General features: G+C 36.0%; 2 protein-coding genes across 8 annotated transcripts; both read right to left on the bottom strand.

Annotated features, from left to right (window-relative positions):
• Positions 1 to 542: 542 nt before the first annotated feature.
• LOC113710454 (cytosolic enolase 3-like) lies at positions 543 to 7,100 on the bottom strand. 6 transcript variants are annotated; one of them, XM_072060538.1, is made up of 14 exons: positions 6,627 to 7,100; positions 6,397 to 6,551; positions 6,006 to 6,180; positions 5,048 to 5,140; positions 4,867 to 4,938; positions 4,661 to 4,777; positions 4,360 to 4,440; positions 3,495 to 3,571; positions 3,300 to 3,403; positions 2,879 to 2,977; positions 2,645 to 2,730; positions 1,988 to 2,074; positions 1,432 to 1,656; positions 543 to 989 (listed from the first exon to the last, which is right to left on the bottom strand). In XM_072060538.1, exons 1-14 carry the CDS (start codon positions 6,633 to 6,635, stop codon positions 921 to 923), a joined length of 1,449 nt encoding a protein of 482 aa, XP_071916639.1. In that variant the 5' UTR covers positions 6,636 to 7,100; the 3' UTR covers positions 543 to 920. The 6 variants fall into 6 exon arrangements, with proteins under 6 accessions (XP_071916639.1, XP_071916637.1, XP_027089277.1 ...); XM_072060536.1 differs by having other exon boundaries at positions 6,647 to 7,098; XM_027233476.2 differs by having other exon boundaries at positions 1,459 to 1,656; positions 6,647 to 7,089.
• Positions 7,101 to 7,434: 334 nt separating this feature from the next.
• LOC113710446 (neutral ceramidase 2-like) lies at positions 7,435 to 14,254 on the bottom strand. 2 transcript variants are annotated; one of them, XM_072060535.1, is made up of 10 exons: positions 14,065 to 14,254; positions 12,990 to 13,399; positions 12,624 to 12,832; positions 11,168 to 11,512; positions 10,767 to 11,031; positions 10,388 to 10,658; positions 10,121 to 10,246; positions 9,695 to 9,758; positions 8,747 to 8,913; positions 7,435 to 8,234 (listed from the first exon to the last, which is right to left on the bottom strand). In XM_072060535.1, exons 2-10 carry the CDS (start codon positions 13,340 to 13,342, stop codon positions 7,686 to 7,688), a joined length of 2,349 nt encoding a protein of 782 aa, XP_071916636.1. In that variant the 5' UTR covers positions 13,343 to 13,399; positions 14,065 to 14,254; the 3' UTR covers positions 7,435 to 7,685. The 2 variants fall into 2 exon arrangements, with proteins under 2 accessions (XP_071916636.1, XP_071916635.1); XM_072060534.1 differs by having other exon boundaries at positions 13,956 to 14,123.
• Between the last annotated feature and the right edge of the window lie 6,910 nt (positions 14,255 to 21,164).

Here is a 21,164-nt window from a genome sequence, read left to right as displayed (position 1 = left end):
CTAGTACTCTTTACACCAGAATTTTGCCTTCGATCGGGATGTCAGATTATTGTATTTTCTGGATTCGTTTAAATGTCTATTGATCCATCTCAGGCGAAGCCATTGTGTAGTCATGCTTCCAGAAATCCACTCCACCCGTTCTGTCCCTGATGTCCATGTATGCAACACCTTGTGTATCGGGTCTCCTTAATAGTATGTCCGCTAGGGTAGCAAGTAGCGAGTTCCTCAATGACTGTCAGGTTATTATGATATACCTTTTGCGGACTTGCACGAGGAAGGTTCCTGTGTACATCAATTTTTTACTGACGTGATTTGGGATGAAAATTACAACAACGAGAATAAACAGTCGCTCTACACTATACCAAACACCTTTCTGCCACGGCAAAATATCACTTGTGTAGATCACGCTATCGAAAACTGGACAAGCATTTTTAGAATGGTTTAAAAGGCACCCACCTTACTGCAGTGATCAACAGTGTTTCGAGCAGCTGTTGAGAGTTGAGACGAACTCAGATGCACGTGAAGTAAAAGCATGAGCTAAATTTGTAAAATGGGAAACCATTCTGAATTTAGCTGTTAATATTTCATCAAAAACATGAACTTACATATTCTTGTAAAATGTACACAGCCTCAAATTCCTGGAAAAGTCCAATCACATACTCCTTATATCTCTTTTTCTTTCATTTTTGCCCCCTTTTTCAGGGGTGTGTTTGATACACAGATGCCTGCTATAGTATCACAAGGTCGCAGCCAAAATGGAAGAGGGGAAAAGGGGGTTGGGGGGAACCAGCCATTGTGACCAAAACTAACACGAAACATCAACCGAGCTCTTTGATCAAGAACGCTAGTATCTATATCAGGCAAACTTCAGTACGAAGTAATTGGGCAAAACATGAGGAACAGGTGGTCCACTGAGGAGGTTAGGACAATCTCCAATCATCACCCACGTAAACTGCTTGGTCTCCAAGATCTTCCTCAATTCTAAGCAACTGTAGATGAACATTTATCTGTTAAAGTCTATACCATATTATATCTATAAATAACAATCAAATTAAAATGCCTACACCACACAGCCAAGGGCAGGGTTTCATCCATTGGGCTGAGAAAGCACCTGTGGTTAATGCAACAAAACTGTCTACTTTCATGTTATTCAATCTTTAACTATCTCAGTTGTGAAGAGCACTTTCTCCACTTTATATACCCAGGGAGGTTGGGAGTGGGGCAGTGAATCCAAGCCTACTCAGAGAATGAGACCAAGAAAATAAATACTCCTACAGAGTCACATGCCTGAAAGATAATCCATATCCAAATAGTTCTTTTTACATTTTAATTTTTCCCATTACTTCAGCTATTGAAACATTCTATATCAATCAACCAAAATTTCAATTTAGCTGGCACCATCAAATAGAAGTTAATGGAGCCAAAGAAAACCTGAGAGTTATGAGGTAATGTATGAACCTGGTTGTATTTTGCTAGTCTTTCTCCTCGGCAAGGGGCACCTGCTTTTATCTGACTTACAGCAAGGCCAACACATAAATCAGCAATGAATGCATCTTCAGTTTCCCCGCTTCTTTGAGATATCACAACTCCCCAGTGGGCATCCTTGGCCAATTTCACGATTTCAATTGCCTCAGTCACCGTCCCAATCTGATTAACCTGAAGTCCAACCCTCAATATTATTAAAGTTAGCTAACTCATTGAGGACAAAAAAAAGCACTTATAGCAAGAATAAATAGCACACAAGGCCATCTTTTAAGATAAGTTCAAGATCATATCATGTAAAACAGCCAATTCAGGTCGATACTTAAGAAAATAGGTGCCTGTCCACCATATTGACAAAATAGAAATGCAAACTACGTATTCTGAACATCACAAAGACCCAACATCTCCAAATGCACATAGGCAATCCTATCAGTCAGTCCAACTCCAGAAAAAATAAAATTACTTTGACTAGAGAATCTAAAACTCAACTGTCAATGGCAGATACCTTGAGAAGAAGAGCATTACAAGCAGATTCCTGCACAGCTCTTTCAATTCTTTTAGTGTTTGACATCAACAAGTCATCTCCCACAACCTAGGAAGAGAAACTATTTTTTAGTTTGAACAGAAGAGCACCAAAAAGAGAATGGAAAGAAGAGGGAAGCGATAAACTCACTGTAGAAAATATTCAATATATTCACTACTTAATTCCATAAGAAAACACATCTACTCCAACCTAGCTAGCTTATTTTAGGAACCCAAAGAACTATCACGTGCCATTATTAGCCAAAAGAAGGCATTGTCCAAAATGATACATAGCTGAAGGAATCAAACACATATAACATCTAATTAAAGAATAAAATGTTAATCTCATCCCTTTCTATCTTTTGTAAGCTCCTGCACCACAGAATTATGATTAAATTCTGCTAATATTACCAACTTGGAATAAAATTCATTGTTCCACTAGGTGCCTATGAATTAATTTCACTACATAACAATATTGTTTGAATAATACGAGCAGAGAAAATAATTGAAAAAAAAAATTCCTCACAGTAGCTTACTATTTGATTCCTACTCTTCAGCAATGACTAGTTTAAGTTTGTCCTAATTATTAAGTATGAACAAGAGTGATCACGGTAATCATCAGGAAGAATGTCAGACAAACCTGGCATATTCCAAGATTTGAAAAATGCTTGGCGTGCTCCCAATCCTCCTTGTCAAATGGATCTTCAATTGAAACAATAGGGTAATCTACAAATTCACATTATATTTCCACAAGCAAAATAGGCGAAATTAGAATATCTTAGTAAGGTGACAAAAACTCTACCTGCTCTAACAGGTAGAAAGCATCAAGAGACAACAATAAATCAAATAAGAAAGGAGTATATAATAGATATACCTGCACAAAGATCCTTGTATATATTAATCATATCCTCTCCTGACTTGAAATTTTGACCTGAGTTGTTGGGGGATTTGAAATCTAAATCATACTTTGTACCTAAATCAGAGAAGACAACAAAAATCAGTCTTCCAGGAGACAGAAACAAATATAAGAGGTAGCTAGAGATAATTAAACCGAAACAGCTCAAAGAGAGCTGACATATACTTTCCAAAATCAAATTAAGCTTTAAACTCCAATCTTTTCCAAGGAAAGTCATTTTGATACCTCATCTGAAAATTTCTCAAATGTCCACACAAAATTTGAATGTATCAAACAGATACTAAAACTCTTGCCTAACACACATCAACATGCCCCTTTTTTTGTCCCTTTTTTTTCCCATTTTACCACCATTAGTTGCAAAAAAAAATAAGAAGATCACCTATGCAGAACTCGGTGGCATCAACATCAATTGCTATCTTTAACTTTTCACTGTACCCAGTTCTGCCTATTGCCTCCTTAACAAGATCCAAACCTTCTCGAATGCTGATAAAGCAGCAGGTCAAAGATAAATATATTGTCAAATGGAACAAATTAAAGATCAATGATTTGGGTGGGAAAAAAGGAAAAAACTTACCTTGTGATGCTTGGAGCAAAACCACCATCTTCACCAACACTACATCCATCAGTGCCATATTTTTTACTAATAACGGCCTGCCCATTTTGGAATGAAGCTTACAATTAACAAATTAGCTAGAAGATTAAAACAAGAGGGGCAGAGAAAAAAATTTTGGTACAAAACTTTGCATCCTTCACAAATATCTTTGCTGGTCTTGACAGAATGGGCAATTTCAGAAATATGTTTGTGTAAAGTTAGTTATTCTTGAGATTTTGCAGCATGCTCCACTTTGTACAAAGTAAAGACCTAGTAATAGGAATTTCAAAGGGAAGCTGGTATTGGCACTACCGAATTTGATGTAGGCACTCCTTTGACATTTTTAATCATCCGGAAAGACAAACATACCCCTATATTACATTCCAAATACTATATAGTTTGTAATTGCAATTACAGTAGGGTTACATACAACTTTTTGCGTAATTAAAAAAAGTCAAGAAAGTGTCATAACAAATATGGAGTGCCAATAACAATTTCCATTTTAAAAAGTTCACATTTATGGGCAAGGAGGCCGAAGTCTTCCATTAAGAGTTAAAATTCTCAACATTTACCTAGCTGCTTGTCAAGGCATCCTTCAATGGCAGAGGTCGAGTTCTAGGCTTAAGAACAGTCTCATGTCACTTTGTTCAAATACTTGTCCTAGGAGTCCCAAGGACAGGAGTATCCACTTCGCCAGATTATGATAGTGATAGTGGACCATTTAACAGAGTTCCAAATTCTTAATTAGTCACTCTTTGCACAAAGACAATTTGGAGTCTCAATATCTTTTCTGCAGTTGCAAAATATATTCTTGCAACCACAGGCTAACAACAAAAGGGTAAATTACCTTTAGATGATGATAAGTCTCAGAGCCCATTTGCAGTGCCTCCTCAAACTGTCTAGCTCCAATTGGAAGAATCATAATTTGCTGACAAATTTCAAGCCAATCATCAGATAACATTAAGAAATATGCACTTTAAATTAACATGTAAATTCACAGAGTTGAAAAAAAAAGAACCTTAAGAAAAGGTTTGAAAGAAGCAACCACGTGTAGCCAATAAAATGTTGCAGAAGGTGTAAACAGGAAATCAATCACAGGAACCAACAAAGCTTGATAATATAGGTAATTGGAGCTAAGCACAGCTTACCTTAACAGGCAAAAAATTTCCAGCATATTTTCCACCACTTAGAAGAGTGAAAGCAGGAATAGGAAGACTAAGATTTGTATTGCCCGAAAGAACTGCAATGTGTTTGTACAGTGGAACCTGCAAGTAAAAATTATCACACGTAGCAGATAAATCGCTTCTAGTTTAGTTTAAGTGAAAACTAAATGCCAAAAAGAGCATTCACATGCCTCCTTTTCGGCTGCACCAGCTTTGCAAGCAGCCATGGATACTGCTAAAATTGCATTTGCTCCAAGCTCACCCTGCAGCACCAAATTGTGAAAAAGAAGACTAAATTTCCAAATCATTCAGGAAAAGAGATAAATATTCAGCAGTATTACTGAAAATATGCCAGACAAAGAAAATAATTACTTGAAAAAAGAATTCCCAAAAAGCACTTTCTCTTAGAGGTAGGAATAAATTACTGAAATGGAGCAGAGGCCTTGTGAAAACTAATTGACTTTCCTGATGTATGACAAGGAACATGCAAAGGTTAGACAAATATGCAGGCAGGGAAGGAATCAGTTGTATGTTATAGCAAACAGACACAATGATACAGAGATATTTTCTTTTCCTTAAGCATAAAAATAGATGATGATTAAGAGACACCTTTCTCTCTGTTAGACACAAAAATAGATGATGATCAAGTTCTGACTTATTCGTGCCATCAAACTACTAGGAAGATGAAACAGAAATTCGAGGATTTGTGTTTTTGTGTCAACTCAAGTTCTTGTGAATATCAATTTCCTATTAGCTAATTAAAAGATTTGCTTACAACAAAAAAAAAATTAAAAATAAAAGATTACTACTGGATAAGTGCAATCTAATTTAAGCTGGCATTAATGGGCCACAATTCTATAAGGAAGCATTGATATCATTATCTTTCATGCAAACCAAGAAAATTTGAATGTATCAATCCACCTTGAAGTTGCACCACAAACTACCTAGAGATGCAGAAGGTGACAGATTCGCAACTTATAATTGGATTATAAGGCTAACAAACAACAGTGCCTGCTTCAGGGTCACTAATTGCAAGTCTTGAACAAGAGATTATAGGGTTTCAGGTGCTATGGCCTAACACCTCAAAAGTTATCAAGGTTTTGGATACTACTGCCCAACACCTCAGTGCAGTTCATCCTAGGATGACATCTTGTGCTAGAGTGTAAACAATTAAATGAAATGGCTTGAATAGATATGATGTATACAGCATCATCCAAAGTCATACAGGGTCTACAGTGCAAAACAAACGATCAGTATTTTATTTTGTTTTATTTGGTTGATAACAATGAACAAAATTCTGACAAAAGACTTCAGAGAATGGAAAAGCTACCTTCTTCTCCGTCCTGTCCAAGTCTATCATGGCTTGATCAATTTGAGACTGAAGAGTAGGATCCATACCAATCAAAGCTTCAGATATTTTCTCATTGACATTTCTAACAGCCCTGCTCACACCATTTCCAAGATACGTTCCCTTATCTCCATCACGTAATTCAATAGCCTCATACCTAGAGTCAGGAAATCAATACAACAACACTCGTTCAGAATTGATTTCTGAGTTCAGAAATACGTCAACCGATAGATGGAATATAATCAGATATTATTATCAAAAGCTTGGGATCTCAAGTGTGGCGGTGCTGCAAATTCCATTGCAAAGCATTTACACTTAGATTAACTATTGCAACAGACTAGTATTTCTGTAAGCAGTAAGGAAAAGGACCTACATTCCGGAGGAAGCTCCACTGGGTGCAGAAGCACGAAACATGCCTTTATTGGTGTATAAATCAACTTCAACCGTTGGAATACCTCTGCTATCGAGAATTTGTCGCGCTTTCACTTTCGTAATCATCGAAGGCACCGATTTCTTCATATGATTCGACTGTCACATAATCACCAAATAAGTATATATATGCATAATAAAGCATATCATTTGAAAAGCTAATTAAACAAATACCATAAGCATTGAAGACGTACGATGAAGAGGACTGGATCGGGAGTTTTGGCCCTAACGGCGGCATTGACGGCGTCTTCTATTTTCCGGGAGAGCGCGTGCTTATCCAAATATTCTTGCACTGACATTTCTTCTTCTTCTCCTTCTTCTTTTTTCTTTGTTTTTCTTTTTGGGAGAAAAAACTGCCTTTTTCCTCTTTATTAGTTTTGCTTTGCTAGCTCTAGCTCTTGCTGTTTTTTTTTTTTTTTTTGGAGAGGAGGGTACTTTGAGTTGTGCTCTCGTATATGATGTATCGGAGCTCTGCCAGTGAGAGATCTACAGTGGCGCGACCAGTAATGCCGATGGTGGCGTTTTACGATGTCGTTTCTCCTGGCATCCCCACTTTAATTTCCTTTTCGCTTGTCGAATCGTGTTTTTCAGAAAAATAAAACAACGCGATGTAAAGCTCCAAGCTGTCTCTTCTTTGTTTCTGTTTGTTTATTGACTTGAGAGGGCTGAAGCTCCAGATGAATTCAAAATAATTACTGCATTTTTTCGTAATTTGAACCCGCCACCCCCCCCCCCCCCAAAAAAAAAAAAAAAACTGGTTGCACTTTTTCAACAGAAGAAGTTTTAGAGTCACCTACTTTAAATCCAAATTACTTTTTCTTTTTTCTTTTTTACTTTCAAGAGAAAATTCCTAACTTTACATAGGGAAGATGGAAAGATTTAAGAGTTAAATTAAAATTTAAAAACCTCAAGGTCATCTGACTTAAAAAAATAAAAAAGTTAATGATCTAAATATATATGGAATGGAACCATAGACATAGAGTGAGTGATATACGTGCGTTTACTATAAAAAAAAAATACGTGGTTGATAAGTTGAATGATACATGAGCTCGGAGCTACAAATATGCAAAGGGCAAATTCCGAGGAGCCTCTCTGAAATTTGTCGACCAAAAGAGGTAGCAAACACTCTTTGTTTCTGAGAATGTTTCCTCAGGTTAAAGCTCATATCTGACAAAGTGCACAAAGCACAAACATCTGATCACCTTATAATCTATATACCCAAATGGAGGATTCTCAGGCCACCACAAAAGCACTGGATGAACCCGTGAAATGCTTGATTGACCCCAGAAGACTCTTAGCAGCACCAAAATGTCTTATTCTATAAACACCTGCAGCAGCTGTTTCTGGTATTCTCCACTCTAAAGTCGCCTGACTTCGAGCGCTAAATTTAGAAGGTCTTGACCATATAAACCGGAGGCAAAAGTCATCATCATCGTAAACAGGAATCCAAGTATCCTTCCCTTGGAGAAGCTCCACAAGAGCAAATGTACCTTCAGTCATGAGGTCATTTCGGGGGCATGCGGACCAGAAAACAACAGTTACTGTGTCACCTCTCTTGAAGGTGGAGTTCTTAGGTACATCTTTGCAGACATCCCCAAATTTTTTGCCTATGGGAGTTGCATCCAACACAACTGGCGCTAAAAGGCTTATTTGCTTGTCTAGAAGATCTGGTGGTTGTGGGCCTTGTTGAACAGGTTGTCCACTTTTTAGGGCTGTTGCGAGCTTCTTGAACTCCTGTATGTAGGCACTGAGGGTATGCGGACCAAAAAGTGTGGAGGCACCCTGAGAAGAGAAATCCAGTATAAATTGCTAAAATGCTATAATGATAATGCAGTATGCTGTTACTAGCGTTATCTTCCGTACCGTTTGCTCCGTTATAAGAAGTTTAAAGTACAGGGTGCGGCTTAAACAACTTGATTAATTAGATTACAGGTGCCAATACACAGAACAAGTTGCAACGTTTTTGTGGCCCAAGCATCAAAATCTACCACTGTTGTGGAAGAGCATGATGAATCTCGAAGAGATATGATATACTACCAAATCTACTCAGAAAACAAGATACATACGTTTAAAGAAACACTTTATAGTGAGCGTATACTTGGCAACAACAGCATTTCAACCAACTTATATGATCTTCCAATATGTTTCAAGAGCAGCTGTTTCTCCAGGTAACATGCTTTGAGACAGAATAAAATAGAATCATGAAACCCAAACTACCCCATCCCTCTCCCCCAACAAAAAAATCCCCGCCTAACAACCAAAAAATAAGCATGTAGCATGACAAGTTCACTTACCTCGTATCTCTGTATCTCGTACTCCTCAAAGGTGGTAATATATTGAGAATATGTGTTACTTAGCCCAGCTATTACAACATGCACATTTCCATTAAACTGTCCAGTACTTGCAGTAAGCACTGCCTTCACAGCATCACGGAGCCGTCTCCCAGACATAGTTGTGAATTCTGCATCAAATGCAAACATGAAGAACAGACCGAAGACATTAACCTCATGAAGCCATTAAACTTTAGTGCTTATGATACAAAGCATGATAGCTAGGTTTCAAGTAAAAAGACACTAAAATTGCTGATACAGTTGCTATTGTGAACCCTTATTAAGCCGTATCAATGTACTTCACAACAGTACTTTCAAGAGAATATGACAACTGCATTAATCATGGGTCCAAATGGAGCTAGATAAAAGAAAGTTGACCTCATCATTTTAAAACCAGGAAACACATCTTGTTGCATAATAACAGTTGATTGGCCCTAATTGCAGCAAAGGAAACAAGGCCCTAGATGGGTATTTAAATTGCTTGAAGTAAATCCCATCAATAACTTCTGAATAATCATCTTACATATATTATTACATATTAAAATCTGCTTTGTAAAATTAACTATGCTTTCTATTTCAAAGTCTCAAATCTGAAACTTAGGGCGATATAGGTTTATTTCTAAATTCATCAGTTTTTAGACATCTGTGTTCACAATATGTCACATCAACATGTAGATGTCAGTCATCGACATATCTAATAGTCAAAAAATAAAATAAAATTGAGAAATGAATGGCAAAAGACTGTCTGCATGTTATCCATTTTAATCAGCCACATAAAAGCATGTGGATAGGAACTAAACTCTACATATTTCATGACTCCAATCAGAATTTCACATCTTACAATTTGGGGAAGAAAAAGAATAATGAAGTCTTTTAAGTTACATGACAGGGAATAAAAAGAAAAGCCAATACCTCCAGGCACAGTGAGAATGACCAACTGCCCTATCCTTAGGATCTGGATTGGAAGTATTGAAGGCTGTAATATCACAATTGAAAGAGCGAAAACATTAGAACTCTTGTCCATAATTGCACACAGATGGGATAATGTTCCCAAAATAATTTCATGCGTAAAGTATGACTAACTCTCAGAATAAGAGTCCCAGTCAACCATCCTTTTCCCACAAAAGGCTGAAATGTTACTCTCCAGAAAATTAAACAAAATTTAAGAAGCTCTGCAGTTAGCATGACTTTTACAGAAGAAAATCCGTTTCTTGTCGGAAAGTCAAATTAAATCAATAACAATAATAGTTCATCTTCTTTATCTCTTTTTCCTTTTTGTATTTTCATTTCTTCTTTTTTAATTTTTGGTAGGAAAGTTACTATGGGCTAGAAACTCACAGCCCAATCATAAGGCTCCTTCATTTCACCAGTATCTAGCAGAATCGGTTTTGGTTGTTGACAGTCTACTTGTTCCTTATCTGGAGTTTTAAGCAAGTCACGCACCAATTTCCAAAAAGCATTCCCCTGAAAGCACATTTCATGTATGTGTGAGAGAGAGAGAGAGAGAGAGAGAGGAGGAGAGAAAACATACTGACTAAGCAAAGTCTGAACATTGAATGCAAGGAAACCATGAGTTATGGCTCTCTATGTAGCCAAATGTAATACCTGGCTATCTCCTTGCTTAAAGTCAAAAGCTCCAGGGCCATCAGTTGTACCAGCAGCAAAGGCAAAGCCCATAGCAGCAGGGCAGGTTTTAACTTCTTCAGTACCACCTCCCTGTTTTGGTATTGTAACCTCTAGTTTTGAGAAGTCCAGATAAGTATGACGATAATCAACCTTCCCCGCCAACTGTTCTGATGCTTTATTGAAAAGATCGACAGCTTTTTTGAATTGTCTCTCCCCAATGATGCGTGTACTCTCAAATTCATCTGGGTAACTGTAATTTGAGTATACATTAGATTATCAATCAAACTCAATACCAAAGGTATGCATATTTTTTAGCTTATTGAGAAATAAAAAAGACAAAATAAAGCCAAATAACTACCCTGGGCCTCGGCCATAACACAACTCGTTCTTCCCACTACAGGTACTATGATTGAAGTCACAAGGCAATCCTGTGTCTGTGCAAAATGCGCCAAGAACATTTGGACTAACGTCACCGCAGTTGGTTTGACAAAATGCAGATACAAATCTAGGCCTATCAGCCAGCCTTAGAGCACTCCTCACTCGTCTAGCCATACTCATAAACTTGGTTGCTGGCCTTCCCGGAGAAGACTTGAAAGATGCAGCAAGCTCAAGCAATTCATGATCTGCATTAACAATTTGAAAATAGGTCAGCAACTCTAATAACCTTGAAAGCAAATTTGAGTAAGGATTTCAATACAATTGTAAGTGCTTACAACCATGATAACAGAAAGGAAGACACAAAAATAGCCAATAACTTACGCTTTTCATGAACTATCGGAATGATGTTTGATACTCTACGAGGGACTTCACTAGATTCAGATGCCTTAGAGAATGTGCTTCCAGCATTAGTCTGATCAAACCAGTCTTCCATAAATCGTGCAGCAGCCCCTTTATTGTCACCACTTATCAACCCATTTGTACGGCTCATAGATGTTCCATGGGTTGCAAACCAATTGAAGCTACCTACTGGGCCCCACTCATCATCTACAAACTTTAAAAGGGTCATTTCTTTGTCAACGTCATACTTATATTTATTGCGTTCTGCTGTCGGATTATTAAGATAAGCACTGGGACTGCGATTGACACCAGCATCAAGAAGTTCTCCTGTAGATGGAAAACAAAAAACAAGCGATAACACTATTGAGGTGGAGATAACTGCGCATCAACTTCTGGCAAAAGACACTTAGCACAAACGAATGTATGTCAACAAACAATTCAAAGCCAGAGAATAACCAACATTTGCATAATCCTCTAAAATGTGAAAAGCACCGGCAAAAATGGAAAAATAGTAAAATGATGTACTTATACAGGAGAACAAATGCCCTTAAAATAGTTGATCAAGTTGCAAAAGCAAGTCAAGAGCAATGCAGCAGAATTACAAAAGAGGTTCAGTATCAGCATTATCACCTAAACATGACCCTGGAAGATTTGATTACCATATTTAAAGTGTAGGATTGCACATCATTCCAGATTATGGAATCTAACTTGCAGCAGCATAAATAAAGCAAATTTAGATTGCAGGAATCATATTACAGGTGGTTGGTGACAAATAAAATGAAGTTATCTGCTGAAAACTACTCCTCCAATCTAATTCTTTTCATATTTGTTAAAAAAAATTAAAGCTCTGGACATACCAAAAAGACTAGATAACGAAAACAAAAAACGTAAAAGGACCAGAGCAAACATAAGTTACATCATCCTTATTACTGGATTCATTGATCAGAGCCAAACCACAAATTTGTTCACCGAAAAAAGAGCACATGCTTTGAGGTTTTTAAGCGAACTAGAAGATTGGTGACCATTGAATTATCAATCATTCCATTCCTCTGGTAGCAAATCCTTAATACGGAAAGTTTTTCAGGCAAATAGACAAAGTAAAAGCTATGGAAAGACACCCAGTAACGTAGAACTTGAAACAGCTCAGTAACAAGGCCAGAAGCATATATAAGGAGACATAAGATCAGAAAAAAAAATACTAAAATTTTTAAATATGCAAAAGAAATTATCTCCAACTTAACTACATGCATCTTCATGATCAAATTCAATGATAGAAAGAAATGATCTCAAAATTTTATTTTATTTTTCTTGTCTGCAATCTCCCTTGGAGACCTCTAGATCATATGGCATTACATTCCCACAGTTTCTTAGGTTGCTGGGTAAAATGATTCCTTAGACCAAATAGCAATATCAAGAGTATTTGTGCTTCTCCCACTACCTGTGTTGACAAATATTGACCCAGGCCGTAGATTTTCATGAGCTTGTATGATACTTTGTTCAATGCCATCAACAAGAGCATCAAATGACTGACGTACAAACCCAAGGGATGTCACTATATACACAACATACTGTAGATAACCCCCAGGGCCAGCATGCGTGTGTATACCACTAATAGCAACATTCTTATCAGTATAAAGATCTCCATACCTGAAACAGCAATGATTACTTAGCTATGCCACCTTAAAAGTGAAGAATACAAGCAAGCCACGTAACATGTAAAGAAACTATCTTACACATATTGATAACAAAACAACAATAGTATGCAACTTAATCTGCTTAAAGTCGACAAGGAAGTCATGATTACCTCGTCTTCAATCTCTCAAGAACTTTAATAGTCACGAGTTGGGAGGCCATACAAGCATCAAGATTAACAAAAAGGATGCGGTTCCCCTGTGGTTCTGCTACAATAAATGCACGAGCTCGCAATCTGAAGTGAACTCCAGATGCAGTTTGATCCATGTTGGCATACCCCATCATATTAACATCAGCAGCAGGACCAGTAATGTCATAACTTCCAAGCCCTATTAAATAATTGGAAGTTGCCCCTACTACTGTACGATTCTCTTGTACTAGCAGCAACAGCAGCAGTAGCTGGGCAAACCAAATCATTGCCGCTGGTCTCCACAAATGTAGATTTAGAAAAGAAAACAGCTCCATTTAGACTCCAAAGTCTAACACTACAGCTATCCAATTGATCAACTCCTTTGCATTTTACTACATAAATGTAAAGAACATCATCATTAACCAGAAAAAGAAATGCTCAAAGAGATGTCTCGATGATTCTATCATTGGCTATTTAAGCATATAACAGAAAGAAATTATCATAGTAACTATCAACCCGATGGTAGACTAATTGGCTTTAACTGTCTAGAGAATCCAAAGCGTGACAGGATCATGGTTCAGTTAATCTAACTCCTTAGCAATTATCTTCACCAGCGCACCAATTCAAACAAGGACAAAACAAAAAATCGCACTGTCTTGGGAAAGAAAAGTTGGTGGAAAGAGGTGTGTTGGGTAGTTTTTTCCACCTGCTGTACTGATGTATTAGCAGAAACCAAGAAATTCTCATTGTAACTATCAACTACAGCTAGAATTAATTGACAAATACTTGTTGTATCAATTAGGCACAAATGATCCCGATAAGTCACATAAACCTCCAAGCCCAGTAACAAAGAATATCACAAACAGACAGATAAATGAAAAGAACATAAAATCAAAGATCCATTCTCGATTACAGAACAAAATATGAAGGAGAACTCGCACCATATACCTAAGGTGCGGATTCTGGGGTCACGTACGTTTTCCGAGGGAGCAGGAGAAAAAGAGGAGAATACTTGAGCAGGCTGTATAATGAACGGAATTAGGAGGAAGAAACGTACAGGTAGTTGCGGAGGAATGAAGACAGAGACAGACGACTATTATTTTGTCTTTGTAGATTGTGCGACCGCTGTCGCTGTGTGTGTTTATAGTGCACGGAGCCGAGTGTGAACTGGAACTGGGACATCATTGTACTTTTGGTTTTTCTTTTTTTTTTCCCATGATAATTTATTTCTTCGGAGGGAGTTCACACACGTAAAGCGGAGTGGAGGCAGTTTTGTTTTGTTTTGTTTTTTTTTCAATTTTATCTGCTTATTAGTATTTAGTAGTACAATTTTATCTGCTCCCTTGAAGTTTCTCTTAATATCACTTGGCACCCTTGAGGTTTTAGAATATCACGTACCTCCCCTAGTAATTGTAAAATGACTATATTAATCCTCACTTGACATATAATTCACAACATATCAAATAAATGAAACTCAAAAATTTTTTAAAAAAAAGAACTGAAGTCACATTCTTCTTTTTCGCTTTTCTCCGTCATTCTCTCTTACTCATATTTGTTGGATATCTATGCAATATTTTATTGTAAATTATAATGAATTAAATTTTGTTAGCTTTTACTTTTTGTGATTGTGATAAAGTGGGGTATGATTTATTTGCTTATTTTGGGTTGATTTTTATAATGATCGGTATAGTTTGATGGTTTAAGTAAAGGGTTGAGAAGACGTTGGAAAAAACATGTAAATTTATAGGAAATCAGTTTTTAGCATATAGAATTAAATTAATGCAAGTGTATTTCTTTTCAAATATCATTTTTATTTTTCAAATTTATATTTTTATGGGGTATAGAATTGTGATGTAGTAGTACTACAAGAGATTGCTTTTGAGGTGATTGTTTTTTTGAAGTGAACAAAGTGGTTTAAGAACATTTTTATTTAGCAAGTGAAAGGGTAGTTTAGGATTTTTAAAAATTTTGTTACACAAATAATAAAGTAAGAGAGGTAAATGATATTTTTAAAACTTTAGGGGTGTCATGTGATATTAAGAAAAACCTCAGGGGAGGTTTCCGATATTATCCCTTAGCTCTTGTGTATTATATATTTGCTGTCATGCTGCTCCGTTGAAACACCGACGTCAACAATCATAGCCTGGTCGGTCGGTTGGCTGGTCTCCGAGGAAATGGGCGAAAAACCGAAACCGAGGTCGGCCTAATAACCGGATCATGAACACCTCACCCCCAGGTGGGGAAGATGGAACCGATATTGAAGTTGAGAAAATTGCAATTTTGGTACCCAAATTTTAATACATAAGTAGTTTTAATCCTCAAATTTTAGATAAAAACAATTCTGGCATCCAGACTTTTAATATTTGAGCACATTTAGTACATTTGACAAATTTTTTTTCAAAATACTACTAGAAAGAGTCACGTGATATTCATCGAACATTTGACTATCACGCAAGTCGCAACTCTTTCAAGTAGCAATTTGGAAAAAAATCACTAAGGATGCTAATTGTGCTCAAATATTAAAAATTTGGATACCAAATTTATTTTTGTTCAAAATTTGGGCAACAAAACTGCTCTCTTTTGGAGATTGTGATTTGTGAAGCAATCATTGATTGAGTGGCTTTGCATTTTGGATTAATCGAAACTTTCAAACGGGGAAAATTGTGTTTGTGAAAACTATAACCTCAAGTAGTAATTTCAAATTTCCAATACTAATTTTGATATGTTTTAGCTTCGATGTTATTTAGTAGTTTTTATTCGACTATTCTTTCTATTGCGTGTATCTCTAGAGTGCAGAGGATATAACACCAAAAAAATAGTCTAGTACTAGATAATCTGCTACCTATACAGCGCCATTGAGAGTGGCTCTTAAATCTTGGAGCCAGCAGAGCAGATAGCAAATTTCCAACGTTGGAAAAGGGCGAGCAAAAGCCCAGCCATAATCTAAAATACTATAAATAAATGGGTTGTGATAGAAGTCCCATTCCAATCGATATGTTTAGCCTAATCATTGCAATCCTAATGATTAATCGTTAATCGTTTCTTAAGAAAAAAGAAATGGGAAGATTGAGAAGTGTGAATACAAAGCAGAAGCCTGCATCATATGGGCTCATACTCATCACGGTGCAATGATCGCGCAACTCATCATTGCAGAAGCTTGAAATGAAGAAATCGAGACAAGAAAAAGAAAACTAGTGGGCGTTTTAATGGGGATTTGTTCACATTTATGCCACTATAGATAGAAAGGTCAAACTCATTATTTTCCCATGACTGAAAAAAAAAAAAAAAAAAAGAAGACTACGACGAAAATTGTTAACTATGCTGATGCTATGGAGGTTATTTTCGCGCATAGTTTCCATTTATTTAATGGGCCTTTAAGCCCTTCATTGTACCAAAAAATAAAATAAAAAGAATCAAATTAACCAAGGCGCCCAACAGATAGTGAAGAATTTGTTGCCTTCGGAGCTAGTGGAGTTAGTCATGTGATAAATGTGTTGAATTTGGGGTGCGATCAGTTGAGATTACAGACACAAGACAACGGCAACTTGAAACATTAGCATATTTAAGCCGAAACTGATTTTTATTTGGGCAATGAGACAGAACTTTTTTCTGTTTCAGAACGTCTTCGATGACAAGAGTCCCATCTATGTATACTTGCCAATTGGTGGGTATGTTTGTTGTAGAGAAAGAAGGAACACTTGGAATTTGGGGCAGCTGCACCTGCACGGTTAAGGGTCAAGATTGGTCCAAAAAATATATACATGATTCAAATTACATGATTATGTTCATCGTTTTAACATTACGTGGAGTTGTCCAAAAACAAAAGAAAATTACGTGCAGTTCATAAAAATTTATTTTGTAGTTATTTTATTGTCAAAATAATTTACATCTTGAAAAAATAAATTTAGATTTTGTTAAATCGGATAAAATCATTTGGAAACTATTGAATTGACAACTATCCCGGCCCCCTTTCCACAAACACTTGCAACATGTCCGGGGCCTCAATGCCTAGGCCCGACGGTTCATGCCCTATTTTTTTTTTAAAAAAAAAAGGAAAAAGAAAACTGAATTCAAGTCCAATGCCTCAACTATCCCGACGGTTCATACCAATTTTGTGTCTCTTCTTTGCATGATTTCTGTGTAGCTTTTTGACGAGTATGCGCACACAAGCACGTTGATTCGTTGGGTAGAGACAAAAAAACAAAAAGCACCGTCTCTTTGCTTCGCCTCTTCTTTCTCTCTTCATTGTCCTCAATTCCAGTGCGGCACAAGTTTTGGAAGAACAAGCTCATTGAATTATTAGGTGGATACCCAACCGAAAAAACACACACACACCGTCTCCTTGCTTTGGGTCTTCTTCCTCTTTTCGTTGTTCTCGATCCCAGCTGCAACATAAGTTTTGGAACTTACCAATTGCTGCATTTTGAGGAATTGCTCAACTTGCATGGTCTGGTGTTCAGCAACCTTGGTAAGGGTTCGAATATCAGCATTTTTTTTTGTATGTCGGAAGTAGATTGAGTAGTTTAGAGTGGACATTTTGGCTGGTCGTCAATTGGATATTGCATGCTCTGCTTTCCCCATGGATTGATTCATGCTTATGTTAGAAAGCTCAAATTAAATGATTCGTAGTTTTATATTAGACGGTAGATTGATTAGTTTTGATTGGATATTGCATGCTCTGTTTTCCCGTTGTTGATGGGTTTGAATCTTGAGCATTTGAGCTTCTAATTTAAAATAATCAGGGATGATAGACAACTGATTTCTTATCAGTTAAAGCTATTAGTTGTTTATGCATGGCACCGATTGTTTTCTGGGCTTCGTGAGGTTATTTTTTAGCGTCTCTCACTGTCTCCTCCATTTTATCCAAAATCTACCGACCGACAAAATTTATGGTCTCAGCTAGCGCACATATGCCTACCCTTAGATGGGTAAAAAATGACAACAGAGGCTTGCTGGATCTTGGCGGGGCATCCCCGATAGCTTCTATGTAGCTATTTGGTCTGTAGCCATATCCGTTTCTCTTCGCCCTTTCCTTGATCGAAATATTGGCTATGATGCCAATAAGTTTTTGTGAATTGGTGATGGAGGCTAGATGGGTCTTGACGAGGCATCCCGAGTGGCTTCTTCGTAGTTATTGAGCTTGCAGCCATGTCGGTGCCGCTTCACCTTTTCCCTGATCAGGTTGAAGTTTTGAGCCCGACAAATTAACATAAAACTCAATACAGACGTAGATCCTTTGTCGACCTCTGCATCCTCGTATAAGGAGCTTGATTATCACCATGCAGGCAAAGTCGAGGTTGTATTTGGATTGATTGCTATTTATAAGTTTTTTTTTTCTTTTGAATTTCAAGTTTGTGGATTTTTATGATTCCGTTTGTCAATTAATTACTTTGGTAGTAGAGAAAATTATAATAGTATGATTTTACCCTCATAAAGGATCTCGCGAGCTAATTTCAAGGGACGATACTTGAGACTAGGTGTTGCATTTATTAGTACGAGTTTCTTAGTTATATTTGTTTTGTCTTGTTTTTTGTCTTGAATGCAACGAGCAATCATGCCATGCTATCATGTAATCTAATGCAAGTGTTAGGCATGCAGTGCTGAATACTTAATTTGGGTGTATTGAGTAGCCTTTTTTAGTTTTTTTTTCCCTCCTGGAAGGATAGGACAATGTGATAGTGCATACTTAATTTATTATCATAATCTAATTAGGAAGACGGAAAGAGCTATTAACCATGGTGCTGCTATCTAGTATATAAATGTGAGTAAATCTTATATATATATATATATATATATATATATATATATTAACAGTATGTACAGTATCGTAATAGTTAGATTAATATCACTAGATTTAAAATTCAAATTTAATATATATGGCATTCATCCAAGTATGACCGTGTGTATGCTGTCAGTATATTTTTTTTCTTGACCATTAATTATAGTCTTATATGTTTCAAATCTGTTGGCATTACCGCAACCTTTTTGCATACTTTTTTTCATGTTTAGCATCTATTATTTTATTTTATGGTCACTATTCACCATTTCATATAAACGAGCCCTACATTTAGTCTTATTAGGCTGACTTCTCCAATTCATGTTTCAAATCAATTAGTAAATTTTAAAACGCTGTGCTCCTCAGACATAATACATAAGAAAACTGTTAAACTAAATTAATACATAATTATTGAAGAATCCGGACAACCTGATGTCTAATTAATACATCAATTAGTTGCTGGAGTTGTTGCTGTTTGCAGTTTCTTCACCAAGTCACCAGGGATGGTCCCTTGTCTCCCACGCAGTCATCTCCTTTCATTTCACATCCTATTTGTCGGTACCCGTCACGCTCCTGCTATCCTACCTGTCTCGTCTCGTTTTTGTTTTTATTTTTATATTTGACCTTAATTTTTTTATATGTAATGAATTTGTTAATCTTGAAACTTCAGCAAAAAAATATAATGTGAGATCAAGTTTAGAAATCATTTTGATATTGTGAATCCATTTCTCTATATTTGGTATTATATAAAATCAATTATTTTTTTTTATAAACTACATGCCATAAAAAGAACAAATTATATAACGAGATCATCATTTAACACAAAAAATTAAACAAAAAGATTATATTATTGAATCATAAAGAAATCAAATTATCTATTTCATATTACACGCATGGCATTATATTATATACTTTATTTTACGATATATAGTAGTATTAAAATTTTAAGTGGGGAGCCCATTTAAAAGTGGAGGAGTAAATACGACTTGCTATTCATTTACCCCGCCTTGTTCAATTCCTGCATGGGCATCGTCCCTATTGCCATCCTTACTATTCATTCACAGGTCAAACACTTCAATTAAATGTCAAGTACATATTGGATAAGAAATTATTCAAGATATTATTTAGAATTATTATTATAATATTTTTTATGATGCAATGTATGTAAAATGAAAAGATTGTTAAAAATAATTGATTAAAAATTATAATTGTGATGCAAGTAAAACAATATTTGAAAAAATAATCACTATCATGTATCTAATTAATTCCATAAGCATGGTAACACGAGTTTGGTCATCGTTTTTAGCCTGCTCGCATGATTCAATCGAAATGGTCCGCAGTTAGTAGTTATTTCATTAGGAGATTGTAGATACGGATTATTTTCTTGTCAGAAAGATTAGAATGACATATTGATAGAGTAGTTTCTAAGCAGCAAAGCGTACATGATAAACGTGACGTATATTAGACTTGTTAGTGACAGTAGTAGTTGAGTTTTTACTTCTTCATTCTTCCTACAAATCAAATGAAAACTCGAAGATATTCAATAAGCTAAACCAGCAACCTTCTCGCTTTTAAGAGAGCAAAATATAACAGGACTTGCATATGATTTTCATATGAAATATATGGTATATAAAATCCTTCCAATACGTTGTGTCCTAAATTCCAAATCCATGCAAAATATGGCGGGAAAATTCATATATTCATAATGATGATACTACAATCTCATCCATTTGAGACAACTTAAAATGAACTATATGTCATTATATGATGGTTTTTAAAACATATATTAATTTTTTCTTTCAAATAGAAATTAGCAATAAAGGATAAAAGTTCTTATATATTCAAGACTTATGTGATTTGTAATATTGCTGTTGGAGTTATGAAGAGCTTGTACGGACAAATCTAACATTGTTAGAAAAACATTATTATTCTTAGTTTTTTTCACGTAAGATGTTAACGTTAGATTGAACAAACACTTGTTAAATCACGTAAATATTTCTTAAAAAATATATATTATAAGTTTGTATCAGGCTTTCAATAAGTGAATCGACGAATAGTAAATATAGTTTTCTGACTAATTGAAGAAATAACCAATCACACTTAAGAGCAATAATTATTGCTATATTTTACGGTGAACGAACTCCAGCGTAAACCTAGAAAGTAAATTTGAAATTTATATTGGATTTGTATAAAACATATATAGAGAAAGTAAAATGAATTTCCAAATCTGTGGCACGAGTAAACATGTTTAAGTTTTGAAAACATTTTGATTTCCATCGACACTTTTTTTAGGAGATATCCACATGTGATTAGAGAAGAAGAAAAAAATCCATCGAATTCCAAATTTAAATGCATGGATGGGGGGTCTTTAAATTGTTAAA

Source organism: Coffea arabica, chromosome 1e (genome assembly GCF_036785885.1).
Source record: "Coffea arabica cultivar ET-39 chromosome 1e, Coffea Arabica ET-39 HiFi, whole genome shotgun sequence".
NCBI lineage: Eukaryota > Viridiplantae > Streptophyta > Magnoliopsida > Gentianales > Rubiaceae > Coffea > Coffea arabica.
Note: the sequence above shows the minus strand (reverse complement) of the source record. Positions and strands in the feature narration are given on the sequence as shown.